Source organism: Nanorana parkeri, unplaced genomic scaffold, assembly GCF_000935625.1.
Source record: "Nanorana parkeri isolate BGI_ZX_2015 unplaced genomic scaffold, ASM93562v1 scaffold1141, whole genome shotgun sequence".
NCBI classification, from domain to species: domain Eukaryota; kingdom Metazoa; phylum Chordata; class Amphibia; order Anura; family Dicroglossidae; genus Nanorana; species Nanorana parkeri.
This window is the reverse complement of record NW_017307409.1, coordinates 332,369-356,833: the sequence shown is the minus strand read 5'-3', so window position 1 is coordinate 356,833 and position 24,465 is coordinate 332,369. Positions and strand designations below refer to the sequence as shown.

Here is a 24,465-nt window from a genome sequence, read left to right as displayed (position 1 = left end):
GGAGAGCCTGCTGCCAGACTATTTATTTGCATTATAGTAAAACATTTTTTTTTTTACAAAGGTTTTATTGATTTTCAGGATTAACAGAAATAAAAGTAATAAAAGGAGGTCAAAGGTGTACATTGTAAATCACAAAGCTTAAGATATCAATGTATAGACTGCGTTATACAATGCAATATAGTAACAAAACAAATATCCATAGACTACAAAGTGAGCTTTGATAGTAGAACGTTTTCAGTAAAGAAAATTGTGGGATTCATGTCCAAAGATGTGAATGATGGGTGCCTTCAGAATCTAACAACCAGTCAGATTCTTATTTTATTTTCTACTCTTATTTTCACTTTCTAACCTTTACCTTGGAGACTCATTGGCTATATAATGTTATTGTTATTATTATTTTTTTTATTTTTGTAAGGGGTTGGAACCTCTGTCAGGTTCTAAAGCTAATTTCCAGGGAAATTTGAAAAGAAGTCTCATTATAAATATATTTTCATTCTGCCCTCCACCCCATGGAGCATGTAGCACTTTGTCCTATTTCGATAGGTGCCTTGGATCTGGAGCTAGCATGGTCAACAGCTCATTTCCCTCCCTCCACTGCTGTTCCCAACCACACAGTGCAGTGAATGGTTTCTAGCAGCTGGCAGATTAATTACACAGCCTGACAGCACAGAGTATTTCATAACTACTGTAAAGGACACAACAGACCGGTGGTAGCATTGTAGTGTGTTGAGCCACACTCAATGTGTGTGCCACACATGTATGCGTTGTGTGGGTTCAGCCACCCATGTGTGCCAGGAGTTGGTTTGCCTACTTGGAAGGGAAGTCTGTGGGGGGCCATAGCAAGCTGCTGCCTGGTGAGCCATGGGGGCTACTGCGGAACCAGGGGAGTGACCTGCAGGGACCAGGGCAAGTACTGTCGGGAGGCCAACTGTGAGTTGCATGTGACTCATTCAATCTGAGAGGGGGGCAGTGGCTTCAGTGCTGTGCCGCAGCTCCCCCATGGGAATGCTCATAATTTGGGCTTCAGTCTGGAGTGGAGCTACAGCCTGCAGAAAAATAAATAAAGAAGTGCTTTTAGCTCAAAATCACATCACGTATCAGAGTGGGACAAATTCTGCATGCACTTGGTCCCCTGGGGGAAAAAAAAGGATTTTTCTTTAGTAATGGTACTTCCCCTGTACTGCAAGAGTTACTGTAAGTGCTATTTTTTTATGTAGGGCAACATTAAAAAGCAGTCTTACTTACCTTATCCCTGTCCTCCCCATCATATGGCGCTTGCCTCTTCCCTTTGACACTCTGCTGTTGGCATCCCTTGGCAGGATTACTGGACCTGTATTGTATGTGTTGATATAAGAGTGCCTGTGATCAACAGAGTGGTGAAGATAAGTAGCTTTGGGGTGCAGTCCTGCAATTGAGAGAAGCTCTGTGGGAGCGAGGGACAATGTAAGTGAAATTGCTTTTTATGTTACCCCCTAGACAAAAAAAGAGCATTTAATCCTTGCAGTGCAGGGAGAGTGGGGAGGGGGGGGGGGGCACTACAAGAGCAAATTTGAATTTTCCCAGTTTCAGCTTTGAATGCTGTGTGTGTTCCTGTTGAGAAGATTTCACCCGTACTGTCCACACACTGGAACAAACCAATGGCTGACTGCCATTCATCTCACACATTTATTGTAGTGCATTGTCACAGCTGTGTGTTAAAGCTGAAATCCATTTAACTCACTAGACACACACAGTTACAATACAAAATGAGGCCAATTTTACCTGCCAGTCTTGTGCCCTGGTGACCCCTGCCAGACAGCACAGTCAGATTCTAAAGCTCTACTGCAGTACAGAGTGGTCGGGAACACTTGGTGATTGGTCAATGAAGGAGGATCACTCAGCTCGCTCCACCTCTGTAGCGCATGTGCACTACAGCAGAGTGTGATTGTCTCCAAGCACTGCCCCTCCTTCTCCCAGTCTGAGGATGGCTGTGCAGAGAAATAAAGGAAGTTGAGCTCAAGGTAGATTCAGGCACTCTTACTGGTTACATTACACAATACATTCAATGTTTTTGGTAGTTAAATCAGTGGGTATTTTTTCAAACAGACATTTTAGGTTCTTTTTCCTTCATGTGGACAAGATAGCAATAAAACCCTGACAGAGGATCTAACTCTTTCCCACTATAACGGAGTTTGACCGGGGTTGTACTTTCCACCTGCCCCATAATCACATTTCCACTACCGCTCTAATCATAAGGACTGCCAGGCGGAGATTAACCTCTGCTCCTATATGAATGTGTTTTCCAGACTTATAGCGTTTGCTGGGATCTAGCTATGTGCAGTTACAGGTATACATTGAGTGCTAAGCCTATGCAGAGCTCTTGCAGATGTTCCCATTCTCCTTGTGAAATGTGCCTCGTCCCCCCCCCCATATTACTCCACTGAACAACTGGATAATGATCTGGAGGTGCTAGTGATTGTTACTGTCTATTCAGCATGACACACTATTACGTATTTACTGACTATAGTGAAAAAAATAGGAACAATCACAATTCTAGCAACTATCAGTCTAGGAGTGTTTGGGGTCCAAGAGAAAGCTAACTGATGGTGAGTGATTCTCTTTATGAAGCCTATGTGACAAACACTATGGATTCCAGAAATTTGGAACAATGCACATGTGTAAAGGATGGATGTGTGTAGATGTATAGGCCAACGTAATAGACAGATATTTTATGGTTTATTCATGAAGATGTCGGTTACCAGAGACATTATCCATATAAACAAATGCCCAGTTAATGGCATCTATCTATCTATCTATCTATCTATCTATCTATCTATCTATCTATCTATCTATCTATCTATCTATCTATCTATCATAACAAGACTGAGTCATCTAATTCCACAGTAACAGCCACTGCTGCATTTGCTTCATGCTGCATTGTTTACATAATTATGTTGTAATATTGCAATGCATACAGGAAAACACATAATATTTATAGATAATAACCTTATTGCTGGAGGGGGGGGGGCGTACTCCTTAAATCATGATCACTGTCCCAACGCTAGGGCGGCCCCTGGATGAAGTGCACAATAATGAAACAATTAGCGTATTGAAGAGAGTTTTGCTGGTCTCCTCCCTCAACTCCAAGCTTGTCTTTTATTTGTATTTTTCCAGCCAAGGGAAAAAACATTTTGGGAATGAGACCTGCATGATCTCACTGTACTTGTATTTGTACGAAGTTAGATGAATTTAGGACAATCGGTACAATTAACCCTGTGGTTGCTTGAGTAGCCTTCCATATTAGCTGCCAATCGTAAACCTCTTTCCATCTCTTGAGACCAATTCCGAATAAGGGTGCTCTTCCTGTGAACCTGCCACACTGTTCTAATGAATGTACTGGATAGGTGACAGAGAGAACCAGTCACAGATGGATTTCCTTCATAATTGTTATTATGTATTAAAGATAAATATTCCTTTCTCAAGTGGCTTTACCTACCTTGTCAGAAGACAACTCTTGTAGAGATGAGCCAGAACTGAGGTCCTGGTCTACACTTCAGCAATAGATTCCATACAAAGTACAGAAGGAGCTGGAACACACAAAGGTGTGGGAGGAACACTCAAAACTCCCAGATATATAGCAATGGAGTTGGGAATTCTGGCAAGGAGATCCTGTTGTTGGAGAATCCAAGACATACAAAGGGGGTTATTCACTAAAGAGCTGAAGAATCCAGCTGTAGCTTCGGCTGATCCTTTGACCACCTCAGCCCTGCTGTTCAGTCGAACCGAAGGGCTGCTGTACAGGCTCTTCACAATAGCCCATACAGCAGCCGAGCAGCTCAGCCAAGCCAAAGGCATACGCTTCGGCTCTACTGAGCCGAAGTAACAGCTGAAGCGGGGAGAAGGGCCGGCCGTTTTCCACGCAGATGACAGCTGGGCGGGGCCAACCGTGATTTCACAGCTGGCTCCGCCCAGTTGTAATGACAAATCAGCGTCCCCAAATGACCTGGGGATGCTGATCTGTCATTAAACAATAACAACTGGGCGGAGCCAGCCGTGACGGCATGACCGGCTCCGCCCAGTTGTTATTCATTGGCCGGGACCTGCTAGAAGACTCTGGCAGGTACCGGCCAATAGGAAACAATTGGCGGAGATAGCTGTCACCGCTAGCTCTGCCCAATTGTTTTTTTTCCTTTTCTTTAAAATATATCTTTTCTTATTTCCCTATTTTTTATCATTTTTTAAATCATTTTTCAACTTTTTTTTTTTTTATTCTTTGCACTTATTTCCTATTCTACTCGGTAACTCAGAGGTACCGAGCAGAATAGCTGAGCCGAATGCCGCTCAGTGGCATTTGACCATTCACGTACTGCCATTCAGCCCCTATGAAAAGATGTTGGATGCAGAGCATGTTCAGCTGGCCGAAAGCAGCTGATGTACGGCCGATTTTAGCCAAAATACGGCTGAAATCAGCCGTACTGAGTCGGAGTGAATAGCCGAATGTCGTTCAGCTCACTCCACTTCGGCTCGCTTATTCACTTGGCTGCCTTCAGCAGCTAAGTGAATAACCCTGCAAAAGTCAGTCCACCAAGCTTCAGTCCACCAATCATCAGTACTAAGGACTCATTCTTTAATCAATATTTGAAAGTGTAGAAGTAGATTGGAAGATAGGTAAAAGTTGACTTTTCCTTTAAACAAAAACTGTTTGTGTTGCCCAATGAAGACTGCAACAGGAGGATCTGGAACACACAAAGATGGGCAGGAATTCCCAAAAGTCCCAGTTGGATAGGAACTGAGTTGAGTATTATGGCAAGGAGAACTTGTTCTAGTATCCAAGACGTATATGAAGTCAGTCCAGCAAACTTCACAATAAGTATCATTTTTATGGTCTGATTCTTTAATCAGTGTTTGAAAGTGTAGGCGTAGACTCAAAGAAGGGTAAAGTTGGCATTTCCTTTCAACAAGAACGGTTTGTGATGTCTGATGGAGGAAGCTCAGGAGGTGTTGGAACACACAAAGGTGGGCAGGAACATCCAAAACTCCCAGATGGATAGGAACAGAGTTGGGAATTATGGCAAGGAGATTCCAGCTTTACCTAAACTATCAGTTATTTAATAAACATTTGAAAGTGCAGGAGTGGATTGAAAAATAGGTGAAAGTCGACCTTTCCTTTAAACAAGAAATGTTTCTGTTGCTCTTCAGTCAAATACTAGACACTGACTCCCTTGGATGAAAACAGCCACCTGCCTCCCAACAAAGAGAAACGTATATTTTATATGGTAAAACTTACAAAATCATTTTCACAGCTGCACGCCTGTAAAGCTACAATAAAATGCAGTGAGGAAAAGTCTTAAATTAATTTTTCCTAAAGTTGTCCATGATTTATATTATTACACAGTTAATATATGAAGTGCTGCAGGGAGGGCAGTGAAGGATATTTTAAGGTGAGATTTATCCACATTGAGAGCCAAGATTTGGAGTCATTCTTGTATGCTTATGTGGGGCCTATAGGGATTATACAGTAGTCACATTCCAATGACGTGAACAGGGCACGGTGACAGGGCGTTCATAATTAAAGAGTGCCTGTCATCATATGTAAGGAATTCAGCGTTACAGATGCAGGGAAGGCAGGTGGAAGAAATGAATAATATTGCATTACCTGAATATATATACAAGGGGGATATCTGTATTTATAAAGTTATACTAGTAAATAGTGTCTGCAACAGACCAGCTACTGCATAAGCCTTTTATGTAGGCGTAAATGGACAAATATTACTGATATCTGCCAAGTAATATGTTAACTGTGGGGGTTAACTTTTGTTTTTTGTAGCTCAGAACAGAATTGGTCAATGGTCTCTGCGCAATGCTTAGTCACCTTGACCAAGGCCATGGCAGCCTCGGCTGGTTGGTAAAAAAAAGCTGATTGATGGGGTACTTGGCTGGAAAATTGAGCTGTTTTCAGCCTTCTCCAAAAACATAAAACCACTTTACAGTGGAACTCTGGCTAAAACTTTATGTGGATATAGCGGAGAAGAGTTAAAAATCAGTTTGTATTACAGTCTGTGTCCCTGTTGGAATGAAAGTTCCTCACTTCCTGTAAAGCTCACCACACCCATTACAATGCGATTGTACAGTATCTTTTAGCTATAACAAGTATCTAATGCAAGGGCCTACTTGATTGGATACAAAAACGATTGAATAATTTGGGTGGGTCATTATATTACATAGTTTTGGTAAATATAACCTTGGTTGTGCAGAGATATTATGTTCATATTTGAATGTGTATGGTGTACCTATAGGGGTCATTTGAGACTAGCAATTCTATGGCTAGTGAGAATTCACCAGCATCAGGATATCTGTGAAAATACAGGGAGGACACATACCTGCTGTGTAGGTCACACTCTCTGCTGAAAACACTGCAAAACCAGAATTGCTGGTGAGAGAGTGTCGCTTTCTCGCCTGCTGGAGGAGTGAGGCGTATTGCAGGCAACTAAGGGAGCAACGCCTCTCTGCCGAAGTTGGCAAGGCAAAGACACAAAGAAAGTGGGTATGTCTCTTCCCCATGTTTTTTAGCTATGCTGTTGTGGGCAAATTATTGCTGGTGGCAAGATGGCTACCGTGACATGGGCCTAACGCCTACCATGGTGACAGGAAGTGATGGTAGATCTCCTTACAGAGAAAAAGGCAGCAATAAAAAACTGACATAGGTCCTAACATCTCCCCTTTCAAGTTTTAGTTGCTGCCTTTGTTCCCATTGGAGATATTTCCCTCAGTGGTCGAGTCAGGAAGTCAGAGAGATCTGTATTGTTCCGCTGCAGTAGGAAAAGGTCATGGCCGTAACCAGACTTTTCTAGGTAGCAGGGCTGTGTAAATCTCAGAACTGGCCAGACAGGAATATAAATCCATTGGTGGGTAAAATGGCTCACATAAATGTATTTCAACTGTTGACATAGCGCTGACTTTGAAATGTGTGTTGTTTACAACTTTGTAGTTCTAAAAATTAATTTTGTAACTGTGTGCAATTTTGTTGACATGTATGTTCTGTATGCATCAACTAAAACCTGAAACTTTACAAGAGGTTGTTACATGAGTGCAGGAAATGGACCTCATATGTGCTCATTTACCGTGTAAACTGCCGGAGAACGTCAGTAAAATGATGTGGGTTTTGGACTAAGATTAGTAGAGTATTGGTGGAGCGGTGAAGAAGGGACTCTGTATGTCCTGAAACATTGCATTCTTTTACATGGTGACTCCTTTAACCCTCTTGTGACCAGAGGTCATTGATACCTAGATGCCCAGGCCAAATTTATTGGCGTCAGCATGCTTTGAGTAATGTGACAATAACGTTATGACTATATAACTCTTATTTTCATACCTAAACACCTAAACTATTTATCATATTTTAATTTAAGGCTTTCATTTTGTACACTGTTTTAATAAAAACCTTGCTAATTTTCAATATAGGCTGAAAAATGCACAATAATTTGTATGTGACATTTACAGTAATAAATAAATTAATTCTGTAACCTTTAGACTGCAGTAGCCTCTACAATGCGATCTGCAGGCTGGAGGCTTATTTTAACTATGAAACTTCCAGGCTGCATGTAATCATTATGTGATAGCTTTATGTCTTGGGATTGGAAGTGTCGAAGGGAGGACATTTATTAATATATCTCTAGCAGGTGGAAAGGGGTTAAAGCAAAACTGAAGTCTCATACCTTGGAAAAGCCTTCAATTAACCCTACAATTAAAGCCTTTAATTAAATGCTGCTTCTCACTCAGGTGCTCTGTGCTAACATAGCTGAGTACTGGACACACCCTTCATCACTTGTAGCACTGAGGAAGTGAGGAGGGACATCTGACCAAATCTGTTAGATTACAGAGTGCACTAGATATGGTGATCAAACTCTATAGCCAACTGGAGTGCACAGATTTAATTAGATACTATAACAGGAAAGCGGTGTTAAGGCTATAAAAATGGAAGCTTTGAGTACAATGTCTATCCGAATAAGTATCTAGCTCTGCGACTTTGATTGGGCTTTAATGAGCTCCTCTTGAAAGTGTGCTGGTGACATACGCAGTTTGTATGCCATTGAGGCAGCACCGTTCCCTCCTACTTACTTTGGTATCCTTTGCACTTATAAAGTCAATTTACCATGTGCAGCCAGGAATATATTCCCTTTGGGGATATTACCCTTCACTTTCTGTCCCAAAAACTCAACTGGAAGTTAGAATAAACCACTCAAAGTGAAGGGGAAAAATGTCCCCTCTGACACTTGTCACCTGAACAGTTGTTCCCATTGGGAGATCTCCCCTCTATTCCAATTGTGGTGATATCTGTTAAATATTGGGTCCAACAACGTAACAGTCCATTGGTAGTTTCATAACCAAATCCTGGTGATTGTGGATGAGAGCTGGCCACTTCATTTGTGGATTCCTGTGACTACTGTTGATCAGTATCTGATAATGAGGGGTTGTATGGATATTACCGGACAAAAGTGGTTTCACATTTAGAGAGGCCATCTCACAAACAGATGTTACCCCTCGTGAATTGCAGCTGCTATATTTCAAGGGCAGTATACAAAATTCTAAGGAGTTATCTGCTTGTTACCCATTTTTCTGCATTATTCTCATGCATGAGCAGCAAAATGACCTGTTTTGTTCTGCCAGTGATAATACATACCAGACATTTCACTGAAACACAATCTTTCCAGAATTTGTGATATCATTTTTAATAAAATGTCTGCTTTATCAATTATGGTTCTGTAAAAGAAAGTGCGTTCCACTGCATGTGTGTTTTCGATCATTTCCTGCATACAAAATGGAAGATGCATAATATTTACAGCCATCATTCTGTGTGAGAAATAAAAAGGGAAAATCTTCTAGCCAGGGCCTTTGGTATGTCTGCATACAACTATATGCTATGAAAACTCATTGTTTATTGATACATCTTAAAATGACAAGGCTTATAGTGGTTCTGCAGTGATATTTTCCGATTACTAGACAATAACTTTTCGTAGAACGATAGAATATAACTTACCAATTTCTGGTACCTGGTGAAGAAGCAAGAAAAGCAACATTTTGGCTATGATACATGTTGAATAACTGAAATTAATGAAATACCTAAAGTGCACAAAAACCATCTCAAGCCAAAACATAGAGATAGAACTACATGTGTTGCGGCTGTATGTTTCCCCGTAGGGGCTATGTGTTGTACTGATGGTGCTCCCTCCTTGGCAAGCATGATGAATTGTTTTACCCAGAAAGGCCTTAAGAGCAGGTAAGTTGCTGCCAGTGATAGGATCACTAGTGTGAAATTCCACCTAGGGAGTTGCACCCCCTTAGCCCTGGATAGATGAGGAGGATCTCTAAGCAGTTCAGTGGGCTGGAATTTCAAACCTTAGGGCAGAATCCTTCACTCTTTGTAGGTTGGAAGAAATTGGGCAGAAGTTACTTTAAAGAAATTAAAGAGTTTATTATAGGACCAGAAACTTAAGGAGAGAAGATTAGAGCACATGATACCCAAAAGGAGACAAATACTCAACTCTAGGTCTTCTCTAGCAACAGTCAATACAAAGATAAGAACTTTTAAGCAGAAACTAGCAGCCTGTATTCTTTGGGCTGTTGAGCAGCTTCAGGTGATCCAAATACCTTTACAGTTGAGCAACCTAACTACCTGCAATGTCCAACGGCAGCAGCTTGTACTCAGCTTTCAAGAACACTCTTCAGCAGCAAAGCTCCTTCCTCTGGTGCTTTAACAAGACTCCAACTTCAATGCTTCTGTATGTACCCTTCAGCAAGGCAGTGTAAGACTTTCAGAGCCTATACTCAGGCCCATTTTTCAGCAGCACCCTCTCCAAGCAGCAGGCCAGGAAGGCACAGACGTCCAGCAAAACCATTTCCCCAGGCAAAGCCTGGAAGGACAATTACTTTTCTATAAGGTCACCCCAATTATTTATTTTCTTCCCCCAGCATGTACCACTGGCAGTAAACCTCCTAGTTATTGGCTAGGGAGATATTCATAATCTTCTCCACCTTGGAAATTGAGACATCTGAATAGAAAGTATTACTTTTGAGTAGCCATAATGTTTCAGACCGCTATATGTCCTGGGCTAAATTTTACACTCAATAAAATGACTAGAACTTGGAGAAGTGAAGAGATTTTGGCTAATTCCACCTTAAGTGTTTTTAAAACAACAATCTTAACACAACCACAGAACTTCAAAAGACAAAATATGAAGGCTTTCAGTACACACTATAATTTATTATCCGAGATCAAAAGTGTCATATTAATGTAAACTCCATCTCTCCAACACCTCCCTGAACATTAGACAACGCTCACACAAGCACAGTTTTGTTCATCGTGGCCGCATCAGCTGTTCCTTATCCTCACACTAAAGTTAACCTATTGTCAGGCCAGATACAAAATACTGTAAAACACAGAATGACCTTGTTGGGATCGCAATCTGGCCCAGGCTACAAGCCATCACAGCCAGATGTCTCCCAGCTGTGCACATTGCGCCGCTTGCCAGGCAGCCAATGGAGACCTTTTTTCTGCTTTCAATCTTGAGCTCTTGTGGAACTTATCTACACAAGCCAGGGAGGTCTCACATTGCAAATAGCAGCTCCCTTCTCCAGGACGCTGATCCTCAAATATTTATTAACAACGTTATTTCTTGAAAAAGACAAGACAAGGCCAAAATGGATTAAAGGAAAGAAAAGAAAAAGCCATGTGTTATTGAAGTCACCTCAAATGGCTCTTAAAGTAGAAGTAATGAAATCTCATAGAAGCTATAAAAATGTTATGCAATTTCCAAAAGTCATTTTTAATATTTTTAATTTTGAAGCTTTTAGCAAAATAATACATGATGATCCTACAATATAAGTCCTTGTTATGGCTTTTCTTGTGATGTTGTGCTTCTGTGCTGTCACCCTGTCACACCGTCTTCCGATGGAGACTACAAAAGGCTGTTTTACCACGCATTACACAGTCATGGTCAACTGTTGTCATTATCAGAAAACCTACACTGAGAAATGATATGCAACCATCTACTTAAAATATGTAGCAAAACCACAATTTTCTACATTTGTAATACAATAAAATACAAAAAAATGGTTCTGAGTCACCAGGGAAACCAGGACACCATACCCCTAATATAGTAGAAGCAAAAAAAAGGTAGCCTGATGCCTAGAATGTGGCCGTGTGGTCCAGGGAGGTTATAAGCCGTTTGTGATTTTAGACTATATTATGTATAGGAAGATGATATAGGTGTGTAATATATTTATTTATTTATATTATTTGTACAATAAAATGAATTGTTAACAGACAAATGTGCAATATATGTGTTCCATGCCTAGAATGACACCTGAAAAGCCCCACTTTTCTTCCTTTTTTTTGCTTCTACATTTGTAATAAACTCGTACTTCAAGAAGTATATAATGAGAGAGATACTGTATGAAGCTACCATTTGTGGCACCCTTCTGTAAATGCTAGGTGTCTTATTGTGGCTTCCCTGGCCAGAAACAAGTATGCAAATCAGGAAGTCAAAGTAAGCACAGTGCTCTGAATCTGCATACACTGCTCCACATCAGTGACATAGAAAGTAATGAAGGCAGCATGACAGCCAAGTAACTGATATTTTCAGAAGAAGAGGTAAGAGATGGAAGCCTCTGGACTCCCAAAAATATCCCATTTTGCATGGTTACGGAATTTTCCAGGGTACATTGTTAATGGAACCCTTCAGATATCTAGAGATCCAGAGATAGATAATAGTTCTATTTCCTTAAAGCGGAGCTCCAGGTTCATATAGAAGATTCACATTATAAGAGCTCTTTTTTCATTAATGTTTATCTAAATGTATTTTTTTAATCCAACTAGTGTGAGTACCTGAACTTGATATGGTGTCAGCCTCATGCAGTCAATTGTATAGCAGAGCTCAAAGAAGAGGAGCAAGGAGCAGAACAAGGAGTCAATCAGGCGTGTTGCAGTTCCAGGAGCTTACTGAAAGATGGAGAAAGCAAAGTGACAGAGACGAGCTTATTAGTTTGCTGCTTCACCTTTCACTGTCCAGTCACAGGGTGGGGAGGGGACCTGTAAGTGAAATTAAAACTGCAGCAGAGACAGGTCAAGTTCTCCTTCGCTGCTAGATAGGGCACTCCTGTGAATCGGAGTTGTGTGAATCTCAGAATAGAATTACAAATCCTTTGGCAGGTATAGACAGCGTTCATATATGGATTTCATCTGTGCTATTGCTGTACTGAAATATTTAATCTGCTATTGACCTCCTTCTGGAAATGTTAATTCCCTGGCTTTGTTTAGACCAGCTGCTAACATACTCTGTGCATCAATACCTGCCCAGCTTAAAATACCTTATACTAATGCAGTCCAGTAAATATTTCCACACCTCAAGCCCTGATAAAGGGGGTATTTTCTGACCCCCAAAATGTGTTGGCTCTGTGATAAAGACTATATCTGGATGATTATCTCCCAGTGCGGTGCTTCAATCTTAGGTTACAAACCAAGGAAACAGTGGAAATCCTTGTGTGGAGAAGTTTCCACCCGAATCCAGATACCCTGCCCAGTAGCCACAATAACTCCTATAGCACTAGGATAATTCTAGAGTCCCAGCACTACTCTATTCCCTGGCTTCATCTGGCATAGAACAGGTATACAGTAGAAAATAAAGCAAGCATATGATTGGTTGCTTTGGTCATTTCCTTTCTTCGGAATTATATATAAATCCTTTATTATATTTTTTATATGAGCCTGTGAGACGGTAGATTCAGTGCAATGCTATTTTCACTTTAACATTATCCCAGTCAGAGGCAGTACATCTCTGTTACGGCTCTCAGTATTCCATCGAGTGTATCTGTGTTGATTTTAAAACCCCACCTAAGATAGACAAAGGTCAAGAATTGTAATCCCAGCCCAGCAGATGTTCACAAGCTTCTTGAAGGGGTTTGTTTTTTTAATATAAGTGAGGAAATCCTAGATTTACGTAACATTTCAGGGAAAACATAGACCGCAAAGAGACCCTGTCACCATCCACTTAATGAATAATGACTTGCTTGACATGAGAACAACTATGGCTCAACGTGTTACCAATGTTGCGGCCATGGAAGTCACTTTTTTGTCATAGGATGCATTTTCAGCATCAATGCTCATACACAATATTGTTCTTCTTCGAGCTTCTAACCATAGCTCTTGCCAGTAAATTCTCGTAAGACTCAACAAACAATGTCACACTGGATAGAATATACGAAACCAAATTAGGTTTATGGCCGTAGAATTCTGGTTTCATCAGACAGCTGTTTTGGCAGGTAGTTGCCTCCAGGTGCACTTCCTCGAATAAAGGATAGCATATTGGATGTTATTAGCGGTTACTATGTCAACCTGGACCCCACAGTCTCTATTAAGGGGATTGCAGTCTTTTGTTTTTATTCCACATTATATAAAGGATTTCATTTACATGTTTGCTAAACTTTCATTTTTGAATATGTTGAAATTTTGAAACCCATTGACTTTACACCATGGATCTAATGTGATTTTTGTTACCACTATATCTATATACAGTGTTCATATATACATATAGTGTACTATATATATAGTATATAAAAGTTGTTATGTCAATCAGACCATGGGCCTCAAACCTTCCTCGGACTTGGATGGATTTTACAATTGATTGAATGATTAATGTTAGAGAAGGACGTAAATCCTAATGTTATATTCTTCTCGTTTGCAGTAAGCGGAAATCAGAGATGTGCTTTGAACTGTCGTCCCATTGGTTACCGTTTCTATGTCCGCCACACAGAGAAGGTCCAAGATGGCACTCCATGTGAGCCTGGTTCCTTAGACGTTTGCGTTGATGGCCAGTGTCTGGTAAGCTTCCTCTGTGTAAACTTCTAGTGTGAAACATCAAGGAGGAATTTACTATTTCTGGATTCATAGCTGGTCTTCATTTTTCATGAGTATGTGTTAAACATGTCTACGGAATTCAGAAAAAAAGGTTGACTGACTGTCTCAGTAGGAACCTGCAGACAAGCCAAACTTTGTCTGTCTAATAAATATTTGAGGTTACTAGTGTTTATTTAATCAGGCAACATCAAGCCTTTGCATATATGTGTCATTGCGGCTTTCTTTTGAACATTGTTTACATGACCCTTCAGGTCAAACTTACCTGTTCAAAAATGTAAGAAAAGAAAATGGAAGTGCAATATCCCATTTTAACCCATAAGAATACAGGGCTCTTTAATCGGTCTCCTGTACACCTAAAAGGACCTATAAGTATAGAAATTCAAAAGCTACTATGACTTCATTAAAAAGGTGAGTTTACCTCACTACTTCTTCCGCTGACTGATCCAGTATGCAGCCAATGAAGTTGGAACAATTACATTGTGATATACGAGCTGTTGGGAGTACCTACTGGGTGCGACACATTGAGAATTGTGGAATACTGTAGCTGAATTGGCCAGGAATCAGCAGAATTTCAAGACACGAACAGCTGGAAAGCTATGTATATGGCCTATAATACAGCAAGGGCTCAGTTTACTTTGTACTCTGTGGTGACTGGGACATGTTAAATGAGATTGGTTCTCATAGCTGCACTTTAAACCCCATCCTTCATACTGTATGTGCTGGGGCATTATCTTGTTGTGCAAGTTGTTTTGAGATACACAAGTAAATTTGTGAGCATAACCTAAAGTACACCTGTGCCCAGTCTATGACATTAAAGGTTTTATCTATATTCTTAACAAGCAGTAAAAGAGCTTTAAAACAAGCCCTCACTCTCTAGCTGCCTGTTCTGAGAAGTAGTTCATCCTCATAGAACACAACAGAGTCTCTAAAGTCAGTTTCTGTCTGTTTCGAGCGGCTTACATCACCTGCTGTGTGTTTAGTTTAGATGGCTGGAAGGTTGCAAAAATTCTGCTCTCTATAGAAAGTAAAGGACATGGTTCTGTGGTGAAACGTGAGCATGAATTTCCCCAGAATGTCTACAGCTACTGAAGAGAATGGGTGCTGAGCTCATTGATGGAATGACGGCAGACACCGCACTGCATATATGCGGGCTTTAAAATGAGGAAACGTGCTCACACCAGTAATTCTGTAAGTGAGCGTCCAATGGCTAGAGAATTCCAGCAAAAGGACAGGAAGGAGTTTTTCAGCCAGGCTTCTGTGGGCGCAAATGACCTACAGGTATTGCATTTACATTATTCCATATATTGAATAGCTGCTCAGTTTTTTTTATACCTTGGGCCCCTTGATGGCATAGGCTATTTTCTTTAAAATGTGAACAAGCAGTAACATCTGCAGTGAGCACCATAAGGTGTCTCTTTTCACCTATATCTTGGCATACAGCAACGGCTTCCTCCTGCTCTACTGCCTGGTCTGGGGGCACACATGACTCTCCTCTTGCCTCCATACAGATCAGCCTTTGGTGCCTAAGCATCAATTCCTCAGAGCCAATCACATGGGAGTGGAGAGAGGAGATTGGTTAGCCCTGTGCAAGATTTTTTTTTAAAGTCAAAACTTGCACAGAGGGTTTAGGGGGCTCTGGTGACAGAATAGGGCTATAGGACAGGTGAAAACCGATACCTAATTTTTATTAAAGGTTAGCAAAATTTAAAACAACAAAGACCTTTATCATGAGAAAAAAATATGCTATTTCGACAAATCTAGAGCTGATGTCACATTGAAATCCTTCGCACCCAAATGCAATTAGCAAAAACATCTGAATCTATCACTACAGAAACCAATGATCTGCTCTTTGCTGCATTTTATTGAATCAACCTGAAAATAATGAAAGGGGTGAAATGTCTCCTTTATGTCCAGCGTGCCTGAATCACGCAGTACAGGAAGCTTGAAAGACAAAATAGATCAAGGGCAGTAGTTATCTCAGCATCTCCTTCTAACAGGTGGATGCCATTAGCCTTGTTGGTTGCACATAGGTGATATTAGCATGACTAACCTTACTCACTGTCTGTTGCTTCCTCTGTTGTGGTCGACTGGAAGCTGAATAAGCTAAAGTAAATGCTTCATGACCCATGTGGTTTGTTGTATATAATTATTAAAACACATGGTTTTATTTAGTTGGCAGCGTGGAGTGCAAACGTGGTTTGCAAAGCTTAGTGTTTTCACTATGGGGGGCTCCTGCATGGTAAGTAGCCCTCCAGGAGGAGGAGGATAGAGGATTTCCCATCCTTTCTAGTCTTGAGGACAATGGTCATTAAACAGTGGCAGTCTCCCCAGCTGAGACATGGAGAGCAATAAAAACCTGTCAGGGTTTTAATCCTTTCCTGTATAGATGCATTTCCAGGTAAAAGTAAAAATGACCCTTGAAGTGAGCTCCCCCTGCACTGCAAGAGGTAAATGCTTGTTTTTGTCTAGGGGGGACATAAAAAGCAGTTTTGCTTACCCTATCCCTTTCTCTCCCAGCATCCAGGGCTCATCTTCACTCTTTAACACTTTAGGTTGTGGATGGACCCTCAGCAACCTCACTTACAATGCAGGATTGTTGCTCCTGCATTGTATGACATGACTGAATATTATGTGCAGCCCTTTGGTGATGTCAGGGGCCACACTTGAGGCCCCCCAAATCACATAAGTTGACCACCAATAGTGTAAGTGATTCATTGTATTGAAGCCAAAGGGTTAGGTTAAGGTGACAACCACTAAGCTAGCAACCCCAGATGGATAGTTCAACAATGGCAGCCTCTGACAGGTTTCTTTAAATCAACAGTAGAGTACAGGCTGTCTTTAAATGAGTATTCTACAGATGTAGAGAGCCATTATTCATGCTGTGTGTAGAAGTTGGCTCTCAGAGATATGGCCTACCTCCAGCTTCCACTGTTAGAGATCTCTATTTTCCCGGATAGCGGCCTGCAATCCTGAGATCATACAGACCTTTCCTGTATTATCTGTCCCTTCTTCCAGCGTACCACCACATCACATGTGCATGGAGCAATGCTGTCTATTAACAATGCTTATTGTGAGCTGGTCTTAAATGCTGCCACCTTCCCTTTTTTATCCAGATCACATGGCCAGCAAATTCTCCGGCAGATTTTCATTCCTGGAGATTTTGTAACCTCACTCACTCAGAATCAGGCTGCAGTTCACCTTAATCCCGTTCAGAACACAGCGTGCCGATCAGATTAACACTCTCAGATCTAGTGATATCATGAAATATGGGTCGGTGTAAATCACGGCTATCTCAAATTTAACAAGGCTGTTTGTTGTTAAAATCTGGCTAATCTTTAATTTAATCTGGCTCCATGTTCAAGACGGTGCCCTTTTACTGTGTGGTATTATGTACAGCATTGTTGGCAGGGATGTGGAAAAGATATACTGTATCTGGGGGGGGGAAGCTAGACCTTTAAAGGAACAATTTGTTTTCTAAAACTACATTTCATTGGAATTAAAGCAGAACTCTGGGTAGATGTCAACATTTGTATATGTGCATGTTCTTATAGATATACACTCACCGAGAAATGTATGAGGAACACTACGATAAAATTGGGCAAGACCTCTCTATGCTCTCAAAACAGCCTCAGTGCTTGATGACATGGATGTAACATTCCAGAAACATTCTTTAGTGGTCCACGTTGACATGTCAGCTCCACGTTCTAGCTGCCAATCTTCCATTCTACCACATCCCAAAAATGTTTTGTTGGCTTTAAATCCAGTAACTGGCCCACCATCTCAGCAGATGTGCCTCAGAGATCCGTCAGACCAAGCGGTAGTTTTCCAGCCTTCAGCTGTGCAGTTTTGTTCATCCTGGTCCCACTGTAGCCTAGGCTTTCCCTTCTTGGTGGAACCCAACGTGGTCTTCTGTTGTGGCTATTCACCTCAAGGTTCAACATGTTGCCTATTCTGAGATACTTTTCTGCTCACCACAGTTGTAAGGAGTGGTTATCTGAGTTACATCTACCTTTATGTCAGCTTGAACCAGTCTGGCCAGTCACCTCTGACCTCTTTAATTGACAAGGCATTCCAGTACATACAATTGCCACTCACTGGATGTTCTGGTGTTTGATATTTTCATGATTTTATGCATTGTGATGCTGTCCCATTATTGGCTGATTAGATAATTGCATGAATCAGCAGGTATACCAGTGTTCCTAATACATTTCTCAGTAGGTGTATATTGTTTACCCTGATTTCCTCTTATAGGAGCTTATTTGCTGTAACATCAACAATGTCTGAAACTTGCTAAAGGCTGCAATGTAGCAGCTGGGAGACACCAGGAAAACATGGCTGACAATGTGCTACTTCCTGTGTCACCTCTCTATTCACTGGATACCCTTCAAGATCTACTATAGCCACACCCTCTCAACATACTCCCTGATGACTCCTAAGGCTCAGGGAATGGCAGGAGAAGTCGCTTCATCTGTCATACAATGCCATTGCCATTTTCTGATTTTCTTACCATGCGCGGAGATAAAAAGGATGTGTCAAAAATCAAATCAATATTGTGATTGTGTTTTGGATGAAATTTTGTGGCGGTCAAGGCTTTAAACTGCAGCTGTGTTTGATGGGATGTAATGTAAAGCATTATATTATTAATATTTCTGGAATAATGCACATGTTAAAACCTGCAAGGTATGAGACAGTCTATTTTTAGATTAGGTGTGTAGATGTGTTGTAATTACTTTACCTGTTTTGCATCAGAGGAGCCAGGTGATAACATTATTGTAGCTTTTCTCATATAGGTGTAGCACTCCCCCCTGACCCCCAAAGGCAGGTGATGAATCCCAGAGGCAATTTCACTCTCATGGGTGTATCCTTAGCCGACTTGTGGGATGTGAAGCGTAAATTGGGCGCCAGTCACTTTAAGTTATTTTTTAATGCTTTAATGTAAAACAGCCAAAACTGGGAGAGAGGTTATAGGGCTACAGACATCCATGGCAAACAAAGACTCCAGACTCACAATTGTCTGCTTGCACAGTGCAGGAATGCTTTAGATGAGCAGATGAAGACACTGAGTAATAGACCCACAGCTCAATAGAGGATGTGCGTGAGATCTTTACTGGGAGAAACACCAGACTTGTTCCTGAGGTCCATGCCATTTGTTGCCTTCCTGGCACCCCCAGCAGTCAAAGGGGCTCCTCTGGTTCTCATCCCCAGATAGTTCCAGACCCCTGATAGGTCCACATCTGGCCTAATGCAGGCTTGAGGCCCTGTCAGTTTCTCCAACCTTGTACATTCTACCCTCAGGCTAGGCCCAGGGGTAGAATGCCCTGAGCACATGGCAATTCCTGAGTATTTATGCACTTCCCCAGCATGCATCACTGGCCATGAAACTCCTAGTGATTGGATGATTAGGCATATACATTCCTAATGTCCCCCTATTGGCTGTCCCACTCTGCGGCAGGGTCACACCCCACTTTTGTATAAGGGTTTTTTTTTAGTTCTGGCCGCCTGTGTCCCTAAGGACAGAAAGTGAGAGAAAATCTCCTCAATACGAGAGGAAATCCAACCTTTGACATCTGTCACAAGAACAGGAGGATTGGATGGTTTTCACTCACCTCTTGTTCTGGGGAAAACTGTAAAATTTGGGATTTCTCATCACTCTCTATACCAGTGGTCACCATGAGAAATAGTGAGCGCAAATTTCCACAATGGTAACGAAAAAGCAATAAGATCCTAACAGTTTCTAACTTATATGTTTGGCTTAGAATTCGATTCGATTTGGAACTGACTACAAACATGACCCAGCCACTATGCTAAAATTCTAATACAAGATCTTTCTACAAACATGCAGTTTTGCATTGGGCAAACTTTCATGTTTGGGCCTATAGAGGCGAAAAGAGGGTGCCGGCCTGTCTTGGAAAAAACAATAATGATTGGCTAGGAAAATCCACTCCAGCCAATCAAGCTTGGCAAAGGGAGAATGTCAGCCAGGGTCATGAAGAATAAAAGATGTCCAGATCAGGCAAATATTTTTAAATGTCGGTAGGCACCAAATAATTTCTTTTTGCATATCAGTAGGTTGTTGGCTTATATAAAGACAGCAGGTGAAGTGTGGGCTTCTTATTTACCTCCTCGACTTTCTCCTTACTTCCTGTTGTAAAAAGTTGATTCTTTACAAAGCTCAATAGTTTAAGCTAAAATTTACCCTGAATCCTAAATAAGTCAAGTAGTGATTCATCCCTTCTGGGACACGTCTGTCTAAGGTTTAAATCAATGTGAGCTTCTAGACAGGCAGTGCAAGCTGTTCTTCAGTTAAATCTCCTCTTATTTCCCGTTAAGTCTCTGGGGCAAGAAGTGAAGAGAAATCTCCCCAATGAGACAGTAATATAAAAAAAAGTCAACCTGACAGGGTTTTGTACCCTTACCTTATTGTATCACAATTGGGTTTAACTGATAAAATGGACCTTTGATGAGAGAGAGAGAGAGAGAGAGAGAGAGAGAGAGAGAGAGAGAGAGAGAGAGAAAGCGAGTGATGTGGCAGCCTCTGTCCACATGCCAACTTGCGTTATATGGCTTTCTGCCTATTCACACCAGAGACGGTTACCAAAGGCAATACCGTGACAGCATCAAACAGATATAAAGTAAATATTCTACCTCCTGGCCATTTTAGTCACCCAGCTGGGGCCGTGCAGTCTCCGTGGCTGTTCAAGCACAATCTCTCTCTCAACAATGTGTCCCACTGTCGTTACCTTAAGACGTCGTTCTGGTCAGAGCACCTATATGTAGAGCCAGATAGGCTTAGACACATGCTCCTTGTATGTCACGGTGCCTCTGCAGCACACGGTTTTTTAATTTGTAGTGGCCATTTCTTGACCTCTTACATAAGAATCATGTGTGTGTACCAACAAGATTTACACCAACATGTAAACTTAGCACTGATCTAGCAATGGCTTTACGTTAATATCATCCCGTTAGTAAATGCCAGGCTGTCATCATGCCTCAATATGCCTGGCAATGGGCTGACTTCAGCTCTCTGTGTACGTTATTGACGTGACCTCCTGAATTATAGGATCACCTCCCAGAATCCCCTGCTTTGCTGCCACTAGAAGTTGCGTTGGACACAGCTGTAGTCACTTAGGACTTGACATATGGCATGCAGCTTGCAGCTCCTGTTTTATTGGCGGGTCGTCTGCTGCCTCAGATAGTTATGTTACAGGTTAGAGGAAGCTAGCTACTACTTTTCTCATTTCCATGACCTTATTAGACCACTGGGGATACTTTATGGCCTGCTTAAGTTTCCTTAATCAATTAGCTGAGGGCATACTTTGAAGCAGGTGAGGATATGGTAAGGCATAAGTTACATTTTATAGACTGGTGGTGCTGTACCACTCCATCATTGTACTGTACACACTGACACCTTAAACCAATGTCTGCTTTCATGACTCTGGTAAAAATGGCTTTAAGGCTGGGGGATTCACACTTTTCCATATGTGCTGCTTCAACAGTGCATACCTCAATGCTAAGCGATATATTTATAACTATCCAAAAAAACATCCGTGCCAATATCCCTATTAGCTGCAAGCACTCAAGAAAAATGTTTCAATAGCCCTAATATGAGTATAAATGTGCCGCGCTATTAAATACTAAATATCTCATCAAATACTAATTTTAACAGTGTTGCTATATAACATATAAACCGTCTACAAAACCCAGAGGTAGCCATCCCACTATATTTGTAAGCCAATTGCCCGGGTGCTCAACCACAAAAATATCCATAGAAATCCACTCACGGGTCTTGCAGCGGAGATAAGTCAAAGCATCATCATTTTATTGTGAACGTTTCAATAGAGCTCAGTGCATCAGACGTGTTGAGTAGGATGGACTGAGCTCCATCGAAACATTCACAATACCATGCTGATGCTTTGACTTATCTCCGCTGCAAGACCCATGAGTGCATCTACAGTATCTGGAATGCATCTGGAGTATATCTACTTTGGAGATATATATGTGTAGTGTGTATATATTTATATATATTTACATTTTTGTTATATGACTTCATAATGCATTACCACAACGCAGCAATCTGTCTCTCCCTGTTCCATGATAGTAAAAGTCAGAGGGAGGCAGGCAATCTTATTGGCCATTATTCTCATACTTGGCTACTTAAAGCAAACCTGAAAACTGTGAAAAAAATATGAAAAGACCAAAGAGAGAATATAAAATAAACATGTGTTCCATTTCTGACTTTCTTTGAGTTCCTCAGGAGCCTGGAAAACTGGGGCAGTTACAAGATGGCTGCCATTGTTGCTGGTTCTGTCCCGTGCCTAATTTTTTAATAGAGAGGCCAACCATACCAGTGAATGCCCCAATAATAAATTGCACGGGGTGGGTGGGTGAGAGAGTGTGACCATTGTGGCTAGTTGTAGTTTGCACATCAGAGTGGCACAGTTTCCAGGCTTCAAAGGTGCTCTGCTAATCATCGAACCTAAACTCTAGAGCTTGGTCTCTTAATTGAATAAAGCATTAGGAAGAGGGTAGGGTTATGAAAGTCATCATAAATGTACCTATCCAGTAATGAGCAGATCTTGCAGGGCTCTGATTCTAGGCTGGAACTTGGTACTGGGTGACCCACAGCACCTCTATATTGTGGGAGTCCACATCAACATATTTACATTGACTGACATCAGCTCCCCAGTGCACAGTTACTGCATGTCTAGTTTATGTGACCAAGGCGACGTTCATACTCCTCCCTTTTGCCTGCTATGAAAATGGACATAACTTGAAAGTAGATGTAACCTCTAATGAACTGTATATATACATCCAGTCACTAAAATCTCATACACACTTTAACATATTAATGTATTTAAAAAGCAATTTTATATCTGCAGCTTTCAATAATATAATACCTGATGATCCTACCATGAAGGTTCTTGTTCAGGCACTTCCTGTTATAAGGTGATAACGCTCTCTCAAATGTATCCCTGGGTTGTCAAAGTTCCATGTGGGTTTTTAATGGAGACTACAAGTGGCCGCTTCAACACACATTGTTTAGGCACCATCAAGAAACCCACACTGAGGAACACCATGTAGCCATCACTGGAGTACATGTAGACAGCAAATTGGCTACAAAGAGGTCACGGGAGATCGGCAGAACTGATATGCAATCAAGGATTAAAAAAAAGGAATAACGTATTTTAGTTTAAAAACGGTAGTTGATTATGATACACGGTGCTCAAGATGCAAATAGGCACAGCATACCTAATTGTCCAGTAAACACTGGAGTCAGAGATTACGTGTAAGTCCTCTCTGATGAGTTCATAATGAGCTCTCCCATAACAAACTCTGACAGTCTCTGGTACAATTTGCATGGCCTCTGTTATGCTGTCCCCTTGTATTCCCCATTCTCCGCACACAGTGAAGTGAGGAATAGCTGGCGTCTTCCTAAAGTCCCCATTGTTTCTAGATCGGAAGTTGCTGCATCATTAAACTTTTGTGTTCCTCAGCTCCTCGCAAAGTAAATTGGGGGCCTTTTCTATTCTTTTGAATGATGCAGTCTCCCCCAGCTGTCACACACAGCTAATATAGATCCAGGCAGGCTAGAAAGCAGAGTGGGACTCCACAAATTAAAGGGGCTGTAGATTCAGATGTCAAATTAAGCTGCAGAGAGAAAAGGAAAACGGTGGACCACCCAGCAAGACCTCATCCACTATTAATCAGCTGAGATCTGTGGCTGGTCACTGTCATGCTGCTAATTTGGGAGCAGAGATTTCTGTTGACTTTTAACACATCCCTTGGTGACACCACAGTGACCTTCTTTATACAGTTCATCACAGAATAACTTTTGTTCTTCCAAAATGGGCATTAAGCGTGGATGGAATTGAGGTTTGGGTAGAAGCTTGGGGATTCTTTATTTTTTACTTTTTTTATCATTTTTTATTTTTATTTCATTATTTCTTATTTTTTAATTTGTATTTATTTAATTATTTTTTTATCAATTTAATTTTTTTTTTAGATTTTTATTTATCTTACTAGTACTGTGCTGGAACTCCTGTGACAGCTGAGATTGGAAGAGCACAGCTCTCCCCTCTCACTGTATACACTGAGCGGCAGGGTTAGTTTTAACCCTGCCGCTCGGCTCACTGCAGTGAGGAGAGACTCGGCGGCGAAGCCCGGAGGACGGAACCAGAGGAGAGAGGTAAGTGCAGGGGGGAGGGGAGGCTGCAGACTTTTTACATATGATCTCGACGACATCGCCGAAATCACATGTAAACGAACAATCGGCTTGCCTCACTCTACATTTAGTCCTGCTTGTGCAAAGCAGGACTAAATGTAGAAAGCAACTTCCCGCCCGGCGCCCGCAACTTCCCCACAAGAACACCGCTGCTGCCCCTCTGTGCCCTGCCGCCCCGGCCGGGCCTCGGTGGCCTTGTGGGAAATCCGGGCCTACTTATGAAGTGGTTTTGATGCCTTTTTGGATTTTTCCTTTAGTTTACATAGAATACAGTCATACATTTAAAACTAGGGAAGCTCCTACAGGGAGAGCGTTACCTGAAGTATCCTCCATTCAATGCACAGGCATACAC

The 24,465-nt window shown here is 41.5% G+C and overlaps 1 protein-coding gene across 1 annotated transcript in view; it reads left to right on the top strand.

Annotated features, from left to right (window-relative positions):
• ADAMTSL4 (ADAMTS like 4) overlaps positions 1 to 24,465 on the top strand; it is a 129,191-nt gene that overhangs the window by 66,471 nt on the left and 38,255 nt on the right. The window contains exon 6 of the mRNA XM_018568122.1: positions 13,719 to 13,855. Within this exon, the coding sequence (XP_018423624.1) occupies positions 13,719 to 13,855 (137 nt within the window). The remainder of the gene's footprint in view (positions 1 to 13,718; positions 13,856 to 24,465) is intronic.